Source organism: Adiantum capillus-veneris, chromosome 11 (genome assembly GCF_014529385.1).
Source record: "Adiantum capillus-veneris isolate H3 chromosome 11, ASM1452938v2, whole genome shotgun sequence".
Lineage (NCBI taxonomy): Eukaryota > Viridiplantae > Streptophyta > Polypodiopsida > Polypodiales > Pteridaceae > Adiantum > Adiantum capillus-veneris.
In genome coordinates, this window is record NC_140941.1 from 78664316 (window position 1) to 78682056 (window position 17741).

At 43.2% G+C, this 17741-nt stretch overlaps 1 protein-coding gene across 1 annotated transcript in view; it reads left to right on the forward strand.

Annotated features, from left to right (window-relative positions):
* The window catches only part of LOC147447507 (uncharacterized), an 83331-nt gene that overhangs the window by 22163 nt on the left and 43427 nt on the right, over positions 1 to 17741 (forward strand). The window contains exon 3 of the mRNA XM_086524341.1: positions 13209 to 13282. Within this exon, the coding sequence (XP_086380467.1) occupies positions 13209 to 13282 (74 nt within the window). The remainder of the gene's footprint in view (positions 1 to 13208; positions 13283 to 17741) is intronic.

Here is a 17741-nt window from a genome sequence, read left to right on the forward strand (position 1 = left end):
AGTATCTGGCGCGCTCCCGTCTTCATCGTTATGTCTTATTGGGCATAAGCCATAAATATCACTTGCAAGAGAAGGATCAAAGATTTTTCGAGCCACTAGTTTTCTCAAAGGCACTGCCATGCAGTGATGGAAGTCTATAGCTACCAAGCCACCCACTCCAAGTACTTGGCAAGTTTTTAAGAAAATTTTTGCCCGAAGTTACATGCCTTCAAACATCTTCCTTTGGATTGCAGCTTTTGGCAGAGTGGGGTATCTTGAAAGGCTTGCCATAGAAAACCTAGCAGATTACAACTTGAAATTTCTCGACATCTCTCAGTAGGTGTCTCTTCTCGAACCGATAACCTTGGAGGTCTAGTGTGATTGGTATATCTTGGGGCTACCATCACTGCCACAGGAAGACTGTGTCAAAGACTTGTTTCGACTATTCAAGAGTTTATGAACCATGCTGCGGTCGGTTACAACCTTATGGAAGAAAACTAACCCTAATCTTGGTGTAGGTTTTTGGATGGAAAGCCAGTAGTCTTTTCGAGCTCGATTGATGTCGAGATTGCTTTTTAAGTTTAAATTTTGTTTGAGAACTTCTTTGATGATCCTGTTTGGAATATGTTTAAAATGGATGGTGTCTGTTTTAAACCTATCTTGGTGCTGATTTGAACTGTTTGACTTTGGTTTGAATACTGGTTTCGATGCTTGGTGATCAACTCCCGGGTAAATGCTTGCACATACTCATGGCTCGGACCCTTGTGGTTATTTGTGGGGGTAGTATTGAATGTTTGAAAAGTGTTGTTTTTACTCATGGCCGAGACGCTTGTGGTTATTTACAGGGGGAGTATTGTTGTTGCTACTCATGGCCCGGACCTGGATGGTTATATGTGGGGGGAGTATTAAGAAGTCTGAGAAGTGGTTACGCTCAGCACCTCCAAACGATGCAGGCTGTGGTCTGGGGGGCGTTTGGTTGTAAAAGCAGAGTTACCAGGGAATGCCCTCTTGTGAGCTGGGAACGGCGTTCCGGAGGGTTTTCTTGCCCGGAACGGCTGGGAATGGCAGATTTTCAGATTTATGAGCTTTATCTTGTGAGGCTCCCCCTTATTAAATGCCCTTCCCCCCACCCCCTTGCCTTCACAGTGCACACAAGCTTTCAAGGGTCAAAGCTCAAGCTTTACCCTCTCGAGTCTCGAGTCTTGACTCTCAAGCTCTAGCCTTTTTAGTCTAGACTCTAGAGTCGACAAGGCTCTCTCCCTCTCCCCCACTCTCTCAAGCTCTCTCGAGTCTCCCTCTCTCAACTTTTAAGCTCTCTCTCTCTCTCTCTCTCTCTCTCTCTCTCTCTCTCTCTCTCTCTCTCTCCGCGCGTCCCTCCCCCCTCAAGCTCTCAAGTCTATATGACACACGTTGGCCATAGTAAGCTTGAGTGGTCTTCAAATCAAGTTTTCTGTGAGTATTAGAGTCAAAGGACTCTGACCCTACTATTATTCAATCACACAGAGCTTAAAATTACATTATTTGGGTGCTTTTATGCCTCCCGTTCCGCGCCGTTCCCGTTTCGGACCCATCACCGTTCCCCCGTTCCCCGGGGGATCCCGTCGCCATTCCCGTTCCGCGTTCCGGGTAACTATGTGAAAAAGGCCTCTATATCTCATGGCCCGGACCTTTTTAAGTTATTTAGGAGAGGAGTGATGAGTGAGTCGTTGAACAACTCATGGCGCAGACCAAGATGGTTATTTGTGGAGAGAGTGTTCATCGGCGGCTTTATGTTTCTATGTTTTGTAACATGCATATGTGAGCATTTGTGCTGCATTATGAAGTGCCAACCATTGAAATACTCCTTATTGCATGAGAGTTCTCTCGGAAACCATCGACCTAGGATATCGAGAGCTCCAATTTGGAGCGAGACTCCTTATTGGATGAGATTTTTCTGGGAAACCAACGACCCAGGATATCAAGTGCTCCAATCTGGACAGAGACTCCTTATTGGATGAGATTTTTTTGGGAAGCCAATGACCTAGGATATCAAGAGCTCTAATTTGGGATGAGAAAACTGATTTTCCTATAGATTGTCCCTCGTGATGACTCTTTGAAATTTTTGAGCTAACTTGAGTTATTTTGTAGATATGCTGTAATCGTGGACGATTACCTTCTTTCAAGAAGGTGGGATGTCACAAACTGCTGATGCGTCAAGCCACTGAAGAACTCAGCCAAGCCTAGGGGCCTAAACCCTAAGAAGCAGTAGCAGGAGAAGAAGCAGCAGCAGCAGAAGTTTTACCAACTTGCAAAGTCTTACCAAGTGGCTTGTTTTTAAAGACGAGTTTTCATCAACTTCCTGGGCCCCGTCCGATGAGGCACAAGTGACTTGAAGACATTAACACAAAGCTGGACCCACTTACTCTCTCTCTCTCACACACACACACACACATACATAAGAATTCTGTCAAAATGTGATGACGTGGCAGTTGTACGAAAAACTCGGATTTCACGTTGGCATGATGACGTGGCAGACTGTACGGACATCCCCGGATTTTGCGTTGACAGGCTATACGGATTTCCGCAAATCGTGTTGACACCATTTAGGCGAGATGCTTTTAGAGTTTGATGCTTTTCATGTGAATCGCTTTTCATAGACCAAGGGCCTTAGAATATGGGCCTTGGGCTCATTCTCTCGCATGCTTCTTCGTGAAGGTGCAAGGATTGGAGTACCGGTGTTGACAGAGTTATAAAGAAATACCGAAAGGGGCGCCAACGTTTGGGCTAGTGCTCTCTTGAAGTGGAATTCCGCCACTCCCCGTCTCGTGTGTCGTGCGTCGCTTTCAATCCAGTATTATTTATAGTGCTTAAAGTTGTTCAATCTGTTCTTTTCCGTTGGCACGTGGTGCCCGTCTCGTGACAAAGTCACCAAAAGAGTAGCCAGAGGACGAGCTTGAGAGTTCGAGAGGATGAAAGTACGGAGCTCTGCAGAGCGTGGGGCAATGTATGAGATCACGGAGCCCTTATCTCTTTGACAAAGGAGCCAAAACGCCAACTTTATTTCAACTAAACTGGCGGCTCGATTGGAATTAGTAATTACGCCAGAGGAAATGGGACCACCAGCTCAGGCAGTTCTAGCGGCACCTGGACGGGATGTTTCCATTACACCTGTCATAAGCAAACTTAGGTTGCATTGTCAGGGGTATTTGGGGCACGAGGACTTCTATATCATGCCTTTGGAAGGGTGCGGCGTCCTGTAAGAATCCCTTGGTTCCATAAGAACAATGTGGTGGTCGACTACAACACAAGAAAAGCAACTCTGAAGACTGAAAAGAATAGAGAAATAGTACTCGATGTAAAATTGAAGGGCGACTCAATCCCACTTGTGTCGGCTTCGGCCATTTCCAGAGTAATGAAATCAAGGCTGTTTGTTTACTTGATCTTCTTAAATGAGATAGATGACAAGAAAATGTCAAATTTGTTTGACCTTGAGAAGGAAGGATAGGAATTTTTGCAAGCTCAAGCTGGTTGCTTCTCAGAAGGCTTACCAGGGGGTTACCTCCTCAACGTTATGAAGACCACACGATTGGTTTTGATTCTAGGTAGTACGCCATCGAATTGGCCACCTTACACAATAAACAGAGGCCAAAATGAAGAGATGATGCACCAAGTCAAAGAATTATTGGAAAAGGATCGATTCAACCTAGTGCTTCACCATTTTGTTGGCCTGTGCTTTTAGTTCTAAAGAAAGATGGATCTTGAGAATGTGCATTTGACTATAGGGCTCTCAATAAAATCACCATCAAGATGTGCAACCCGTTTTGGTCAGTGGCGACACTTTCTACTCGGAGCCGATTTTACAGTGTTCATTGATAATCAGAGTTTACTATATTTCTTGTCGTAGAAACAACTTTCGGACAAGCAGATGCGGTGGGCAAACACATCTTGTCACAATTTCACTTTCAGATTGTGCATATTAAGGGACGGAAGAATGTGGTGGCCGATGCACTATCTGGTAAGCCTTTGGTTTTGGCTATTTTGACAGTTCATCATCACAACTTCGAGGATACTATAGATTAGTACGCCACAGATCCGGATTTTTCAGACATCTTTGATCGGCTGCTGAGTGGGGAAGTAGTGACGGGCTATTCCCTCAAGGACGACTATTTGATGTGGAAGAACTTCTTGTGTGTTACACAAGCACCCAGGAATAAGGTTTTGACAGAGTGCCACTCTCCACCTTTTCTACGCCACCGTGGCATAGAGACCGCCTTGAAAAATGTGGAACAATTTTTCTACTGCCGAGGCTCAAAAAGGATGTGAACGAGTTTGTTCGCAATTGTTTGATATGCCAAAAGGTCAAGTTTGATAGGCATAAGATGCCAAGACTTTTGCAACCTTTACCTATACCTAGCCGACCTTGGGAAAGCATAGCGATGGATTTTATTTTTGATCTTGGCACGATGGCGTCTGGATAGTCATCGACAAATTTAGCAAGCAAGCTCACTTTATTCCGAGTCAAGAAGACGGTTAAGCCAGATCATTTGGCTAAACTATTTGTCTCGCAAATATTTCAAATTCGTGGTATGTCTCAGTCTATGGTTTCAGATAGAGATTTCCATTTTACTAGCTTGTTTTGGAGGGCAATCTGGGAGAATATTGGTACTCAGTTACAATTCTCGTCCTCTTTCCACTCGCAGAGTGATGGGCAATCGGAGATTGCGAATTCAATAGTTCTGGACTTGTTGAAGTCTTACAACTCTGATTAAAAAGCTAGAGAAGTTTTTGTCCTTGGTGGAGTTTGCCTGTCACAAACTGTTGACGTTGAAGAAGGCAGCCAACCTGCACATCCCGACCGTCGGGGCCTAAACCCTAGAAGCAGCAGAAGCAGTTTTACCAACTTGCATAGTCTTGCCGAGCGGCCTATTTTTAAAGAAGAGTTCCCGCCAACTTATGGGACCCTGTTCGATGGGGGCCAAGTGACTAAAGAAGCTAAAGAAGTTAAAATAATGCGGGACCACACACACATTAAATCTCTTGCAAAATTGGTGATGATGTGGTAGCTGTACGGATGCCTCACAAAACACGTCGACATGTTGACGTGGCATTGTATGAATTGCCGTGGCATTGTATGAATTGCCGTGGCAAATTGTACAGATTTTCAGGCTTTTTGCTGGCAGTTTTTGGACCAGCTGCTTTTGAGTTGGAAGCTTTTCATGTAACTGCTTTCAAGGCCAAGGGCCTCTAAACACGTGCAGAGGGCTTATTCTGTGGGACTCTTCCGGGTGAAGGTGGAGAGCGTGAGTACCGGCATTGTACCGAGTCCAAGTAATATAAGGAATTATCGAAAGGGGCGCTGTAACAAACTTGGACACCCCAAGTCAAGATTCTACCGCCACACAATAGAGATTCACTTCAAAACAGTTCACAATTCACACTGAGTCGACGCGGCCTGGCGTAGTTCTGTGCCTAGAGATATTGGCCCCAAAGATTGGTGCCCCTTTCGGTATTTCTTTTTGTATTAATCTGTGTTCAAAGTACACGAGAGTGGGTAGGTGCTCACTCTTTGACTCTGCATCTAGATGGCCTGAGAAGTGAGGCCCTGCCCACTTATTTATTGTTACAAGGGATGCCCAAAAGTAGAGCCCCAAAATCAAAAGCTTAAAAGCTTTTTAAAAGTTCATGAAGGTTTTCTTATGGAAGGTTATTTGGGGTGCTCTACCAACGGGGGTGAAGATTCATGAGAGAGGGATTGGGTCAGATCGATGCTTGGGGTGCAGGTTAGCTAGTGAAGATCTAGGCCACCTGTTCATGGACTGCCCAGCTGTAAAAGGCCTAGCAGGGAAAGTATGCAAGTGGGTCCAGAGAACATGGAAAATTAGTTTTTTCAAGACTGATCTATGTCTTAGAAGTAAAAATTCAGGTAGTCCTGCACTCCTCGTTAGCACTCAGATCGTCAGATACTTCTTCTTTCATAATGTATGGCAGACAAGGAACCGCCGTGTTTTTGAAGGAGGATCTGAGGTGGCAAGCTTCACAGAAATATACAAGAAAGCAAAGTGCTAATATGGGCACTCGGGCGCAAGCATCACTCGGAGGATTGGTCTAGGACTACTTGTGCCTTGTTGTCAGCAGATGGAATGCCTAGGATGGGGGCAATTCTTGGCCATCAGTAAATAAAAGATCTCAGAATGACGAGCACGGGCTTTGTGTATTAAGGATGTGGAGGCGGGGTGGTAGGGGTGGCTGCCCTAATAGCCGTTGTAATTTTGATCCCTAAATGTTGATAACCTTGTAATTTTTTGGGCTGCTCAATATAATCCACTCACAATTGTGACTTTTGCTAAAAATAAAATAAAATAAAGCAATTTGTTCCAAAAGCCTTCCTAAAATCAGCCAACAAACTTCAGCCAGCGTAAGAGCAGGATTTTCGTACACTGCCACGTCATCAAGTATTCCCCAATATTTCATGCCAAACTTCATTAGGTACTTCAATAAAACTCTCCTCTCCCGACTTCTCCTCTCGTTTACAGGCAGCCTATTGCTAAAAATTTGAAAATACACCCCCCCCCCCCCCGTGGACAGCCCACAACGATAGAAATTAAAGGGTTCAAGGCAGTCACATGAGAGAGCACACAAAAATCAGATTCATATGAGGAATCCGGATTTTCGTACACTGTGCCACGTCAACCTGTCAGCGCGTTTTACGCCGCAAAATCCGAAAATCCGTACAGCAGTCTGTCAACGCTTTTTGCGGGCTTGTACTGCCACGTGTCAGCGTGTGTCCCAGGGTTTGATGCCACGTGATTTTGTGACATACCCCCCTCTTGAAAGCATTGTAATCGCCCTCGATTACATTTGCAAAACAGACAGAGGCCATAAACTGTCTTAGTAGACACTGACTGTTAGTACCGACGCATTGTACTGCCACGTGTGTCAGTGTGTGTCCCGAGGTTTGCTGCCACGTCATCATTTTGTGACATACCCCCTTCTTGAAAGCATTGTAATCGCCCTCGAGTATGCCTGCAAAACAGATAGAGGCCATAAACTGTCTTAGTAGACACTGACTGTTAGTACCGATGCGCTAGGAACAACACATCTAGCACATGTACCAATCGATATTCACATCACAGGCCATCACAGGACATTACTTGACATCACATGACATCACATGACAAATCACATTTAAAAATCATTCCAAATCTTAGACCATGATTAATCGGCAACGTATTTAGCAATCGCATCTAGATCCAGTCAGGACCTCTCAGATGCGTTAATCCATACTGCAATTATGTCTGTAGAGATTTATGAGTCGAGTATAAATCAATCAGTATCATTTTCATTATCGGGAATTCCAGTTCATAAAGTCATAAAGCAGAATATTGTCAGCTCAGCAGTATCCCTGAAACCCAAAGGGACATCAGTGACTGTATCAAAAATCAGGGCAATTTGTTGACAAAGGAGCGGAGTGACTCCCCTCTTGTGCAAACCCGCTGCCCTAGATTCGCCCATGCTGAAATTGGGGTTCTATCGGAGTAGACTGCTAAACCGAATGCTTCAAGGTAAAGGTTCACAATTTGAAGAGTATCTGCTAGGTCCTCCTCCTCCATCCACTTCACAGCCAATGCAGGATAGTTCTTGAATTTAACCAAGAACCGCCTAATCTCCACGCTTTCCTCCGTAAATGGTGGACAATGGCATTCGGTTAGAACCTTTTCCCTCAACGACTGTGTAACGCACAACATCGTTTCTTCAACAAATAACCATCCCGAATGGAATATCCCGCTACTACCTCCCCATTCTGTATTCGACCAAATACATTTGAAAAATTTGGATCTGTGGCGTATTGATCAACCATGTCCTCGAAGCTTCTATGATGAATCATGAAAATAGCCAAGACCAATGGCTTCCGAGACAAAGCATCTGCCACCAAGTTCTTCTGTCCCTGCACATGGACAATCTGGAAGTGAAACTGCGACAAGATGTTAGCCCACTGCATCTGCTTTTCTGATAGTTGCTTTTGTGACAAGAAGTAGTGTAAACTCTGATCATTAGTCAAGACCGTAAAATCGGCTCCGAGTAGGTAATGTCGCCACTGAGTAAGAGCATGGATAACAGCTGAAGCTCTTTCTCAGAAATCTGTGTTGTCAATTCTGGCCTTGAAAATAATTGGCTCTTATAGGCAATGACATGGCCTTCTTGCATTAAGACCGCACCCAAACTACGACCACAAGCATCACAATATATTTCGAATGACTTTTACAAATTCGGCAAAGTCAAAACTGGTCACGTACTCAATTTTTCTTTCAAAGTTTGAAAGGCAGTCACCTCTGTGGGTCCCCACGAGAAAGGGACTCCTTTCTGTGTCAAGACATGCAAAGGGGAAGCAACCTCTGCAAACTTTCTAATGAACCGTCCGTAGTAAGAATATAAGCCCAAGAAGCTTCTAACATCATGGACATTCTTCAAATCGGGCCAATCACGTATAGTCTCAATCTTGGCCGGGTCCATCTACACTCCTGCTGCTGAGACGATGTGTCACAAAAAGTGTATCTTTGATAAGAAAAATTCACTCTTCTTGGCATTGATCACCAACTTGTGATCTTGCAATGCCTAAAAGACCTATAGCAAATGTCGTCTATGTTTTGCCTCATCCTTGCAGAAGATAATAATGTCATCAAAGAAAGTGCCAACAAAAGATCTGTACTCTTTGAAAATCCTGTCCATCATTCGGTTAAAAGTGGTTGGAGTATTGGTAAGGCCAAAAGGCATCACCAAAAATTCATATAAACCGAAGCTCGTCCGAAAAGCTGACTTGTAGACATCGCGTGATCTGATGATATCTGCTTTTCAAATCGATCCTGTTGAAACAAGAGGATCCGTGTAATCTGTCAAGAATATCATCGATCCTCGAAATCGGAAATCTGTTCTTGATGGTGATTTTATTGAGATCTCTATAAATAATGCACATTCTCCAAGAGCCCTCTTGTTTTAAAACCAACAACACCGAAGAGCAGAAGGGTGAAGTACTCGGCTGGATAACACCCTTTTTTAAGAGGTCTTTCACTTAGTTCATAATCTCTTCATTCTGAGCTCGGCTCACTCGGTAAGGTGGCTGGTTCGGTGGTGTACTTCCAGGTATCAGATCAATAGTATGATCCTCATGAGACGAGATGGTGGAAACTCGCCTGGCAGGCCCTTAAAAAAGCAATCGGCATGAGTGTGGAGAAAAATCTTGGTGTTCTTTATCAAGGTCAAAACGTATTTGACCTTCAATCATCATTCAGTTCTCTCCAGAAAATCAAGTAAAGAAACTGAATTTCATCAAGTACAATCTCTTTGTCCTTCATTTGTTATAGTCGCTTTCTCAGCCCGAAAGTCAACCACGGCGTTGTTCTTGTGGTACCAAGGGATTTCGAGGAGGACGTCACAACCTTCCTAAGGGCATTACGTAGAAGTCCTCGTGTCCTAAATACCCCTAACATTGCAAACGAAGTTTGCCAATGATCGGTGTAATGGAAACATCCCATCCGGGTGCCCCTAGAACTGCCTCCACTCGTCGCCTCAGCCTGTCGGACATAATTCCAAGTCGAGCCGCCAATTCAAGTGAAGAGAAGTTGACCTTGGCTCCTCCATCAAAGAAAAAATGAGGGCTTCATGATCTTTTACTTTGCCCTAAGTTCGGCAAAGTTTTGTACTTTCGTTCATCTGATTTGGTTCGGGCCCCACGCAATGTGGTACCAGTTTTGTTTTCATCTGCCTTTTCTGCCACGTTCCTCAGCTGCTGTCGAACTCTTTGACCCGTCTTCATTTTGTTCTTGCTACGCCTTTTTACGACACTTCGCAGAGACGTGTTCAAATTCCCCGCAACCAAAACACTTCCCCTCTTTGAGATAGATAGCCCTTTCTCTAAGAGTTAGTCGGGGATGTGTATCTTTTTTTTTCTTTTTCATGGAAACTCTTTCTCCTTCTACTTTCATTATTAGAAGGCTGTTGGGTTCTTTGAGTCAAGATCTCATGAGTGGGGTAAGTCAAATTGCCTGAATGTATGGCAAAACCCCGTTTTGCATGACCCATCAATTCTTGAATAGAATTCGACTTTTGTTTCAGGCAGTAGTCCCGGATCTTTGTAGAGAGTCTGCAACAAAACCGCTCAATCTCTTCCTTAAAAGAGACCTTCATAAATGAAGAGGTTGGTAGAAAAGAGTTCCAAAATCTCTCGCAATAAACGTCCAAAGAATTTCCCTTGGTCATCCGAAGATGATTCCAAGTGGTTCGTATATCTTATTCGAACTAGTGTCAGCCAAGAAGAAATTAAGAGCCTCTTGAATTTCAACCATTTAACTGGAGCTTCCTTCCTCAAAAGAAGAGTGGACCACCATGTTATAGCATTTCCTTTGAAGAAAGATGCAGCCCTTCTAATCTTGGAGTGCTCTAAGTAGTACCCTCCGGAGAAGGCTATGTCAAACTGTGGAATGAAGGCCAAAGCCCTCCTCGGAGCATCTCGGAACGCAGAAAAGGATTCAAATTTAATCGACTATCCACCTTCTTTAAATTCTTTTGTTTTCTTCCTCTTGTCTTCGAGGAAGTCATATTGGTTGGCTCTGTAGAAGTGCTTCTTTTCAAGAGTGCTTGTCCATGTCTTTCTGCGAGTACAGGTTCCGCTTTTTTGCATTCGTCTGTCTTTTTAGCTTTCCTCCCTACCTGATAGGAGAAGCAATGGCCACACGCCATCTCAAGTAAATCTTATCAATCGAGTAATTCTTTTGGTGTTTCGCCAATCTCGAGTCTATGGAGTACTTAATCAATCTGTTCACACATATGCCAATCTGCAGTTGACGTTTGTACTCCTTTCTGGCAAACTTGTCCGCAAAAAATTTGCCCAAATCTTCATTCTTTTCTTCAGTTTCCGCGCCAGATTTTCAACTTTTCTTTGCCTTCCCATTGAGAGACAGAGCGATGAAGACCGGAGCGCGCCCGATGCACGATGTATGAAGGGTGGGAGTCACTAATAAGTCCGGGGTCGGGCCACGCAGGTTCTTTCCCAAAAGCTGTGTGCGTTGCAAAAAAGGGTCGGATCCTTTGTAGAAGAAGAATCTTTCTGTGCTCTAATACCAATGTAACAAACTTAGACACCCGAAGTCAAGATTTTACCGCAACATAGCAGAGATTCACTTCAAAACAGTTCACAATTCACACTTGAGTCGACATGGCCCGGCGTAGTTTCGTGCCTAGAGATATTGGCCCCAAAGACCGGCGCCCCTTTCGGTATTTCTCTTTGGCTAATAATAATAAGTCCGGGGTAGGGACGCGCAGATTCTTTTCCAAAAGCTGTGTGCGCTGTAAAAAAGGGTCGGATCCTCCGTAGAAGAAGAATCTTTCTGTGCTTTGATACCACTGTAACAAACTTGGACACCCCAAGTCAAGATTCTACCGCGACACAACAGAGATTCACTTCAAAACAGTTCATATTCACACTTGAGTCGACACGGCCCAGCGTAGTTCCGTGCCTAGAGATATTGACCCCAAAGGTTGGCCCCCCTTTCGTTATTTCTTTTTGTATTAATTTGTGCTCAAAGTACAAGAGAGTGGATAGGTGCTCACTCTCAGACTCTGCGTCCAGATGCCCTGAGAAGTGAGGCCTTGCCCACTTATTTATTGTTACAAGGGATGCCTTGTAACAACAAATAAGTGGGCAAGGCCCAAAAGCAGAGGCCCAAAATCAAAAGCTTAAAATCTTTTTTAAAATAAAGCAATTTGTCCCAAAACCTTGCTAAAATCAGCCAACGAACTTCAGCTAGCGTAAAAGCAGGATTTCTGTACGCTGCCATGTTATCAGCATCTCCGCAAAAAGTGGATTTCCGTACATTGCCACGTCAGCTGTCAGCGCGTTTTGCATCGCAAAATCCGGAAATCTGTACGGCAGTTTGTCGGTGCTTTTTGCGGGTCTGTACTACCACGTGTCAGTGTGTGTCCTGGGGTCTGCTGCCAGGTCACCATTTTGTGACAGGCGCCGCCAGTGCTCTCTTGGGGTGGAACTCCACCACTCCCTGTCTCGTGTCGTGCATCTCTTTCTGTTTCGTTGTTATTTGAATTGTTTAAAGTTGTTCAGTCTGTTCTTTTCCGCTGGCACGTAGTGCCCATCCCCGTAACATTGCCTACAACAACACAGTCTATTGGGGAAGGCGCCATTTGAGACCATTAAGGGTGCTAAGAAGGTTCCACCTATTCTAAGCACCAAGGGTAAGATTTTCGAAGCAGATCAGTATGTTCAGGATCTGGAGATTGCTTTTGCAAAGGTGCGCGAGGCTCTTGAGAAGTCTCAAGCAAGGCATAAGAAGGAAACGGACAAGCATCGACATGACTTGCAGTTGAAGGAAGATGATTGGGTGATTCTACGGTTTGAGAAGGCGCGCCTACAGAGATGAAAGGATAAGGAGCGTCTTTTCCCAAAGTTGAGTATGAGATATTATGGCCTTTTTGAGATTCAGGAGAAGATAAATGATGTATCCTTTTGACTGAAGTTACCCGATACTTCTGCAAAAACGCCAAGCTGATTTTGTTGTTCTTTGAGGGCGATGGCTGGTTTTGCTACCACTTTGAAAAACACTAGGGGGATGAGGGTACTGCTGGGCTGGCTGGCCATGGGATATTGACTTCTGATGTGTTAATGGTGACTCTGGGGTCACTTTTAGATGTAATTAATGTTGGGTCGGGCAAGGCTTAATAAAACCCGGCGATTCTGCAAATGCTGGATAAATGCCAATTGGTGGTGCTCATGCACAATCAGAGGGTATGCAACTATTCTAAAATGCCTGGGCATGCAGGTCCTGTGTAAAGGGTGCTAGAAAACTTTCTAGGCTGTCCTAAACCCTAGAAGTAGGAGTTAGCTTGTCCACATGCACATAGGGTTAGATGTGCACGTGACACTTAACCTCCTCCTTAACCTCCCTTGAACTAAGGATGCGCTCATATGCAAGGCAAGTTCACACTTGTTGGACATGTTTCAGGTTCTCATGTTGATGTCAATACGTATTTGAAGGCATGTGCCAGACCTTTCCAATTATTTTTACTTTCTTGTCGTTGAGCTTGTTTTGTTTTGCTAGATAGAATGTGCAATAAGAGACAATTTTTGGGTATTTTGAGTTGTAATATTTTGTAGGTAAATCTTGCAAGGTAAATGCATTTGACAATGTACTATCGAATCTCGTTGTTGCAACTTGTTTTAACTTTTGGTCCTGGTCATGTAGGTAGCTTTACATCTTTGTTGTCTTTGTTGCTGATACGATTTGGGACATCAATATTTTCTCTGTATTTAATGGAGGTGAGTATTCTGAGTTTGAGAGGATCATTTAGTATTTTTTCAGAAATGATTTATGTACCGAAGATTCTTCTTGAGAACTTTCATTTTGAGAAGATCATTCAGTAAACTCAATACACAGATCTTTGTATTGATGTATGCTCGTGTGTGTGTGGGAGCATATATTGGTACCTAGTTCTACACCCAGTATAGGGCATTGATGACGTTAGTGGCGATGTTGTAGTATTTTGTCAATACCATGCATGATGGAGCTGATGGTTATATTGTCTTGTGGGTGACTATCATGAGTCTATACCTTGCACGTTGGGCTTATCCTCAATCATCTAGGTATTTTGAGGCGGTCCGGGGCGGGCAACAAGAAGAGCAACCTCTAGACACTCTTCAAGGCTCCCGTGCTGCTCAATGGGGCTGGGGCACAACACAACACAAACCAAAACAACAAACCCCCAGCCAAATCCCAACTACACAAGGGGCACCACCTAGTTTAAGAGCGAACTAGGACGCAAAAGAGGAGAATCATTAGAGCAACCCACAAACAAGCAAGGAATTTACACTAACCCTAACACCAATGAAACACTCACACACTAAAACACGAGAGAGAGAGAGAGAGAGAGAGAGAGAGAGAGAGAGAGAGAGAGAGAGAGATGGTGCTCGGGCTGCTTTGAAGTGTATCGTTAATAATCAAGCAAACATAAATATATATATGTAAGAAAGAGAGAGAAAGGGGGAGGGGGTGCTTGTTGCATTAATACCTTCTTACAAATTTGTCATGACAAATCAAAGTGAGATTAGTATTTGTTTAACATAGCTTGCGTAAATTTCACCACAACACATCACAAGAAAAGCCACCCCAATCACTGTCTTAAGGCCAGGAGAGTCCTCTCCACCCTGTCGCCCTCTTACAGTATGTGGGATTTATGGCTAGATTGATGACAACACCAGAGACAAGCTATCAAGAACTTAACAAAAAACACCAAGACACTTACGCATCATTGTTGTCCATTACTTCACGTTGGAAGGGAGACAAAGTATCCAAGTTTAGTCCAAATCCACCCTCCTTGATTCAGCAAATGTTGGGCTTACACTAGTAGGAGAAATGATAGATTTACTACTCTCAATTGAATGATCACTCTCTCTCTTACAATGGCATAGAGTTCCCTTGCTAATCCCCTATTACAACACATGCACATGCATAAGACAATGAGCTACCACTCAAGAGCTCCTTCTACAGCGGTTGAGCTTGGCTTCTCAAGCTATAGCATAGTGCTCTTGCTTATGGCTCCCCCTTGTTGTGCTAGCTACACCCTTCTTTTATAGCAATTTTGAAGGCTAGGTTTACTCCTCTAACCATGGTTGGGTTAGATTTTCAGCAATTTATCTAATTTCTTTTGCTTTGAATTATCATGAAGTTGGCGGGGAAAGAGAGAGGAGAGAAATGGAGGTGATAGGACTTTTCATAGTGGGTTAGTGTTAGTAGAGTTAGTATTAATTTACAAATGGAATTGGATATTTACAATGGGAGTATCCATGTAGGATAAGGAAGAAAAACTCTTAAGAGGTAAGAAAAGGTTGATTTCTTACAAGGTTGATGCTCCAAGTGTCTTGAGTAGGGCCAATTTTGACGCTTGTTGACGGTCCACTAGCTTTGACGGTACATTTTTTCTCCACTCTTGACTTTCCTTGAGAGACAAGGTAATTGAAGCTGAGTAATCAACCACCATGATGCTGTCTTTTAAGAGAAGAGGCTGAATTTTGTGGTTTTTTTGATAGATATGGGTAAATTGGAGGAGGAAAAATGAGACTAGGTGGTCAATTTTGGAATGGAATTGTGTGTGGGAGGTATGAGTTCACCATGGTTTCTCTTATTCTTCAAGGTTGAGGAGAAGGTGAGTAGGGTGCAGAGAGGAGTGGTGAGAGAGGTGGGGATGATGAGTGGAGAAGTGTGTGTGAAAGAGGAAAATGATAAAGTGGAAGAGAGAGTGTGGCTGTATAGCATGGGAAAACTGGGGTCCACTAATAAAATCATAGCTCACAGCTTGTAGCTCAAAAAAATATGAAAAAATTTGAGGCAAAAGTTCAGCTCACGAGCTACAACTTTTGTTTGTATCACCTTTTCAAATTCGGAGAGCAAGTGAACTTTAAAAATTCAACAAAACCGACCGTTTTTTTCCACTGCACAAGGTCCTTGTGGGGTCCTTCTTTGGATGATTCTTTTGAATACCTCCCAAGAGTGAGCCCTCCATAGTGCATGTATGCATGCCACCTACCCTTGACCTTATTTGGTAGGTCTATAATTGAAGATATTGTTGAGATCATGATATAAGTGAATAGTACAACTAAGAAAATCAAATATTGAGGGGTCTAAAAAATATGTACATGTCAAATATAAATAATATAAGTGGAAAAAATATAAAGGGGTCAAAAGAAATCTCTCTCATTGTGAGGCTACCATAAAAAGATAAATATTTTTGGTGTTCTAATTTTTTAGAAAAAAAACAAAATAGATGTAGGAAAGGAAAAATCACAATAGTGAAAAAATATACACATAAATAAAACTAGTTTTTTTGGATTTTTGTTGGGGTGGAGTTACACCAAATATAAGAGAAGCTTACATGAAAATATTTCTATATGGAATAAAGAGTATGAAAAATGGTAAGAAAAATTGTGGTAATGGTGAGACAATGTACAGAGCATAAATAACACACACCTAGATAGAAATATTTAAATAAATACCAAAATAATTATGAAAAAATCTTTTATTTAGGCTCTATATACAAAGAAATATTTACATACGCATGGGCCATAATATACTTATATTTTTTATATTTGTTATTTTTTTGGCTCAACTAGCCCAATGACTAGCTAATTGAGGGTTTTTTATTTCAGTAAGGAGATATGGGAAAAGTCTCCTAACTCACACGTAGCTATATACAGTGAAAGGGTGAGGGTAACCACAGTGTTTGAGTGATTTGATAGGGTGAGATAACTCACTATGGCAATTACAGAGAGCCGAAAAACGGCTAGCAGTATATAGTATTTTATCAGAAATGATTTATGTACCGATGATAGCTTCATTTCCATTTCTTTTCTTTTTTGAAACACCTTGAAGGCACATGTTTGAAGGTTGTTATATTTCAAGAAATTAAATCAGAAGTTTTTACCAAAAGAGAAAGTGTAAGGTTTTTTTCAATGGTAGTGGAAAGTGGAGAGAGAGAGAGAGAGAGAGAGAGAGAGAGAGAGAGAGAGAGAGAGAGAGAGAGATGAAATGTAATATTAACATCTTCAAAAGGCCAAAATGACCTATGAGACCAAAAGGTTATATGTTGTGAATATAATACCAGGTCTGGGTACAAAAAGTACAAAGAACTGAAAAGAAAATAATGGGTAGGGGTGGGGTGAAAGCTGATACAAAGGGAATAGTAAATACAAAGGGTGAGCTGATACAATGGAGCTTTCTGACAGTCGAGGTATCATATACATATACATCAGTATCCGGGACGGCTCCTAGGTCACGCCACTATGGTATGGATTCTCTGTCGCAATCTGCGTCAATATCGAGAGGGCCCCCTCATCCGTGGGCGACGATCAAGCGGTGCCTCTAGTATTGTTATGCTGTGGGGGACTGCTCGAACTCCTCTGTTTGTGACTGAAAGAGATCTCTAATCTTCCGTTGTCGTTGGATCTCTCTCATTGTGCCCCTCTTCAAGAGGTCCTCTCTGTGTTTGCGAATCTCCAGTAAGTATAATCCGAGGCATCTTTGATCCTGGTATCTCATGACTCTAGAAAATGGCCCAAAACCCTCTTTGAATAGATAGTGAAAGCAGCGTCGTATCTCATAGTACTGGGCAGTGACATATGTGATGTAGCTCTGTCTCTGGCTCTATTTGGCACCTGACAAATCTTGGACTGAGCGGGTACTACTCTAAATTTGCCTGTCTCGATCTCTGGCTGATGTGATGATGTGTGTATCTTACCAATAGCACATCGTATCCCGTGGGATAGATGAGTATCCATGTATCCTGGTTTGATCACAAAACCATCCTCCGTGAGTTGGAGAAGATGCTCTCTATAGAAATTCATCTTCGTACCTAGCTCATGTGTAGGTTGTATCCATGTCCTCTCCGTATCCAACTGAATCAAGTCCTGTCTGATGAGCCTGGTAATCTCTGTCCTAGTGAGTGAGATGGAGGGTGCATCTAGAGAGTACTGAAATGGGGGTAGCCGGTCCATACTAAAGCCATGTAACTGAAACCAAGATGCCATCTCTGCATACCAACATGATCTATCTCCCTGCAATGCCAGCTGTCGCGAAGACTAGTGCTAATCGAGCATATCTGTCTCTAGGGAGAGCCCAAGTGCTATGCATAAATGAAACTGATCGAGTGAGTGCCTCCACTACTAATGGAGGAGCAGCGAGCTCCGCCCTAACAATGTCCTGTGGTATTGAGGCCTTGGCCCTAAT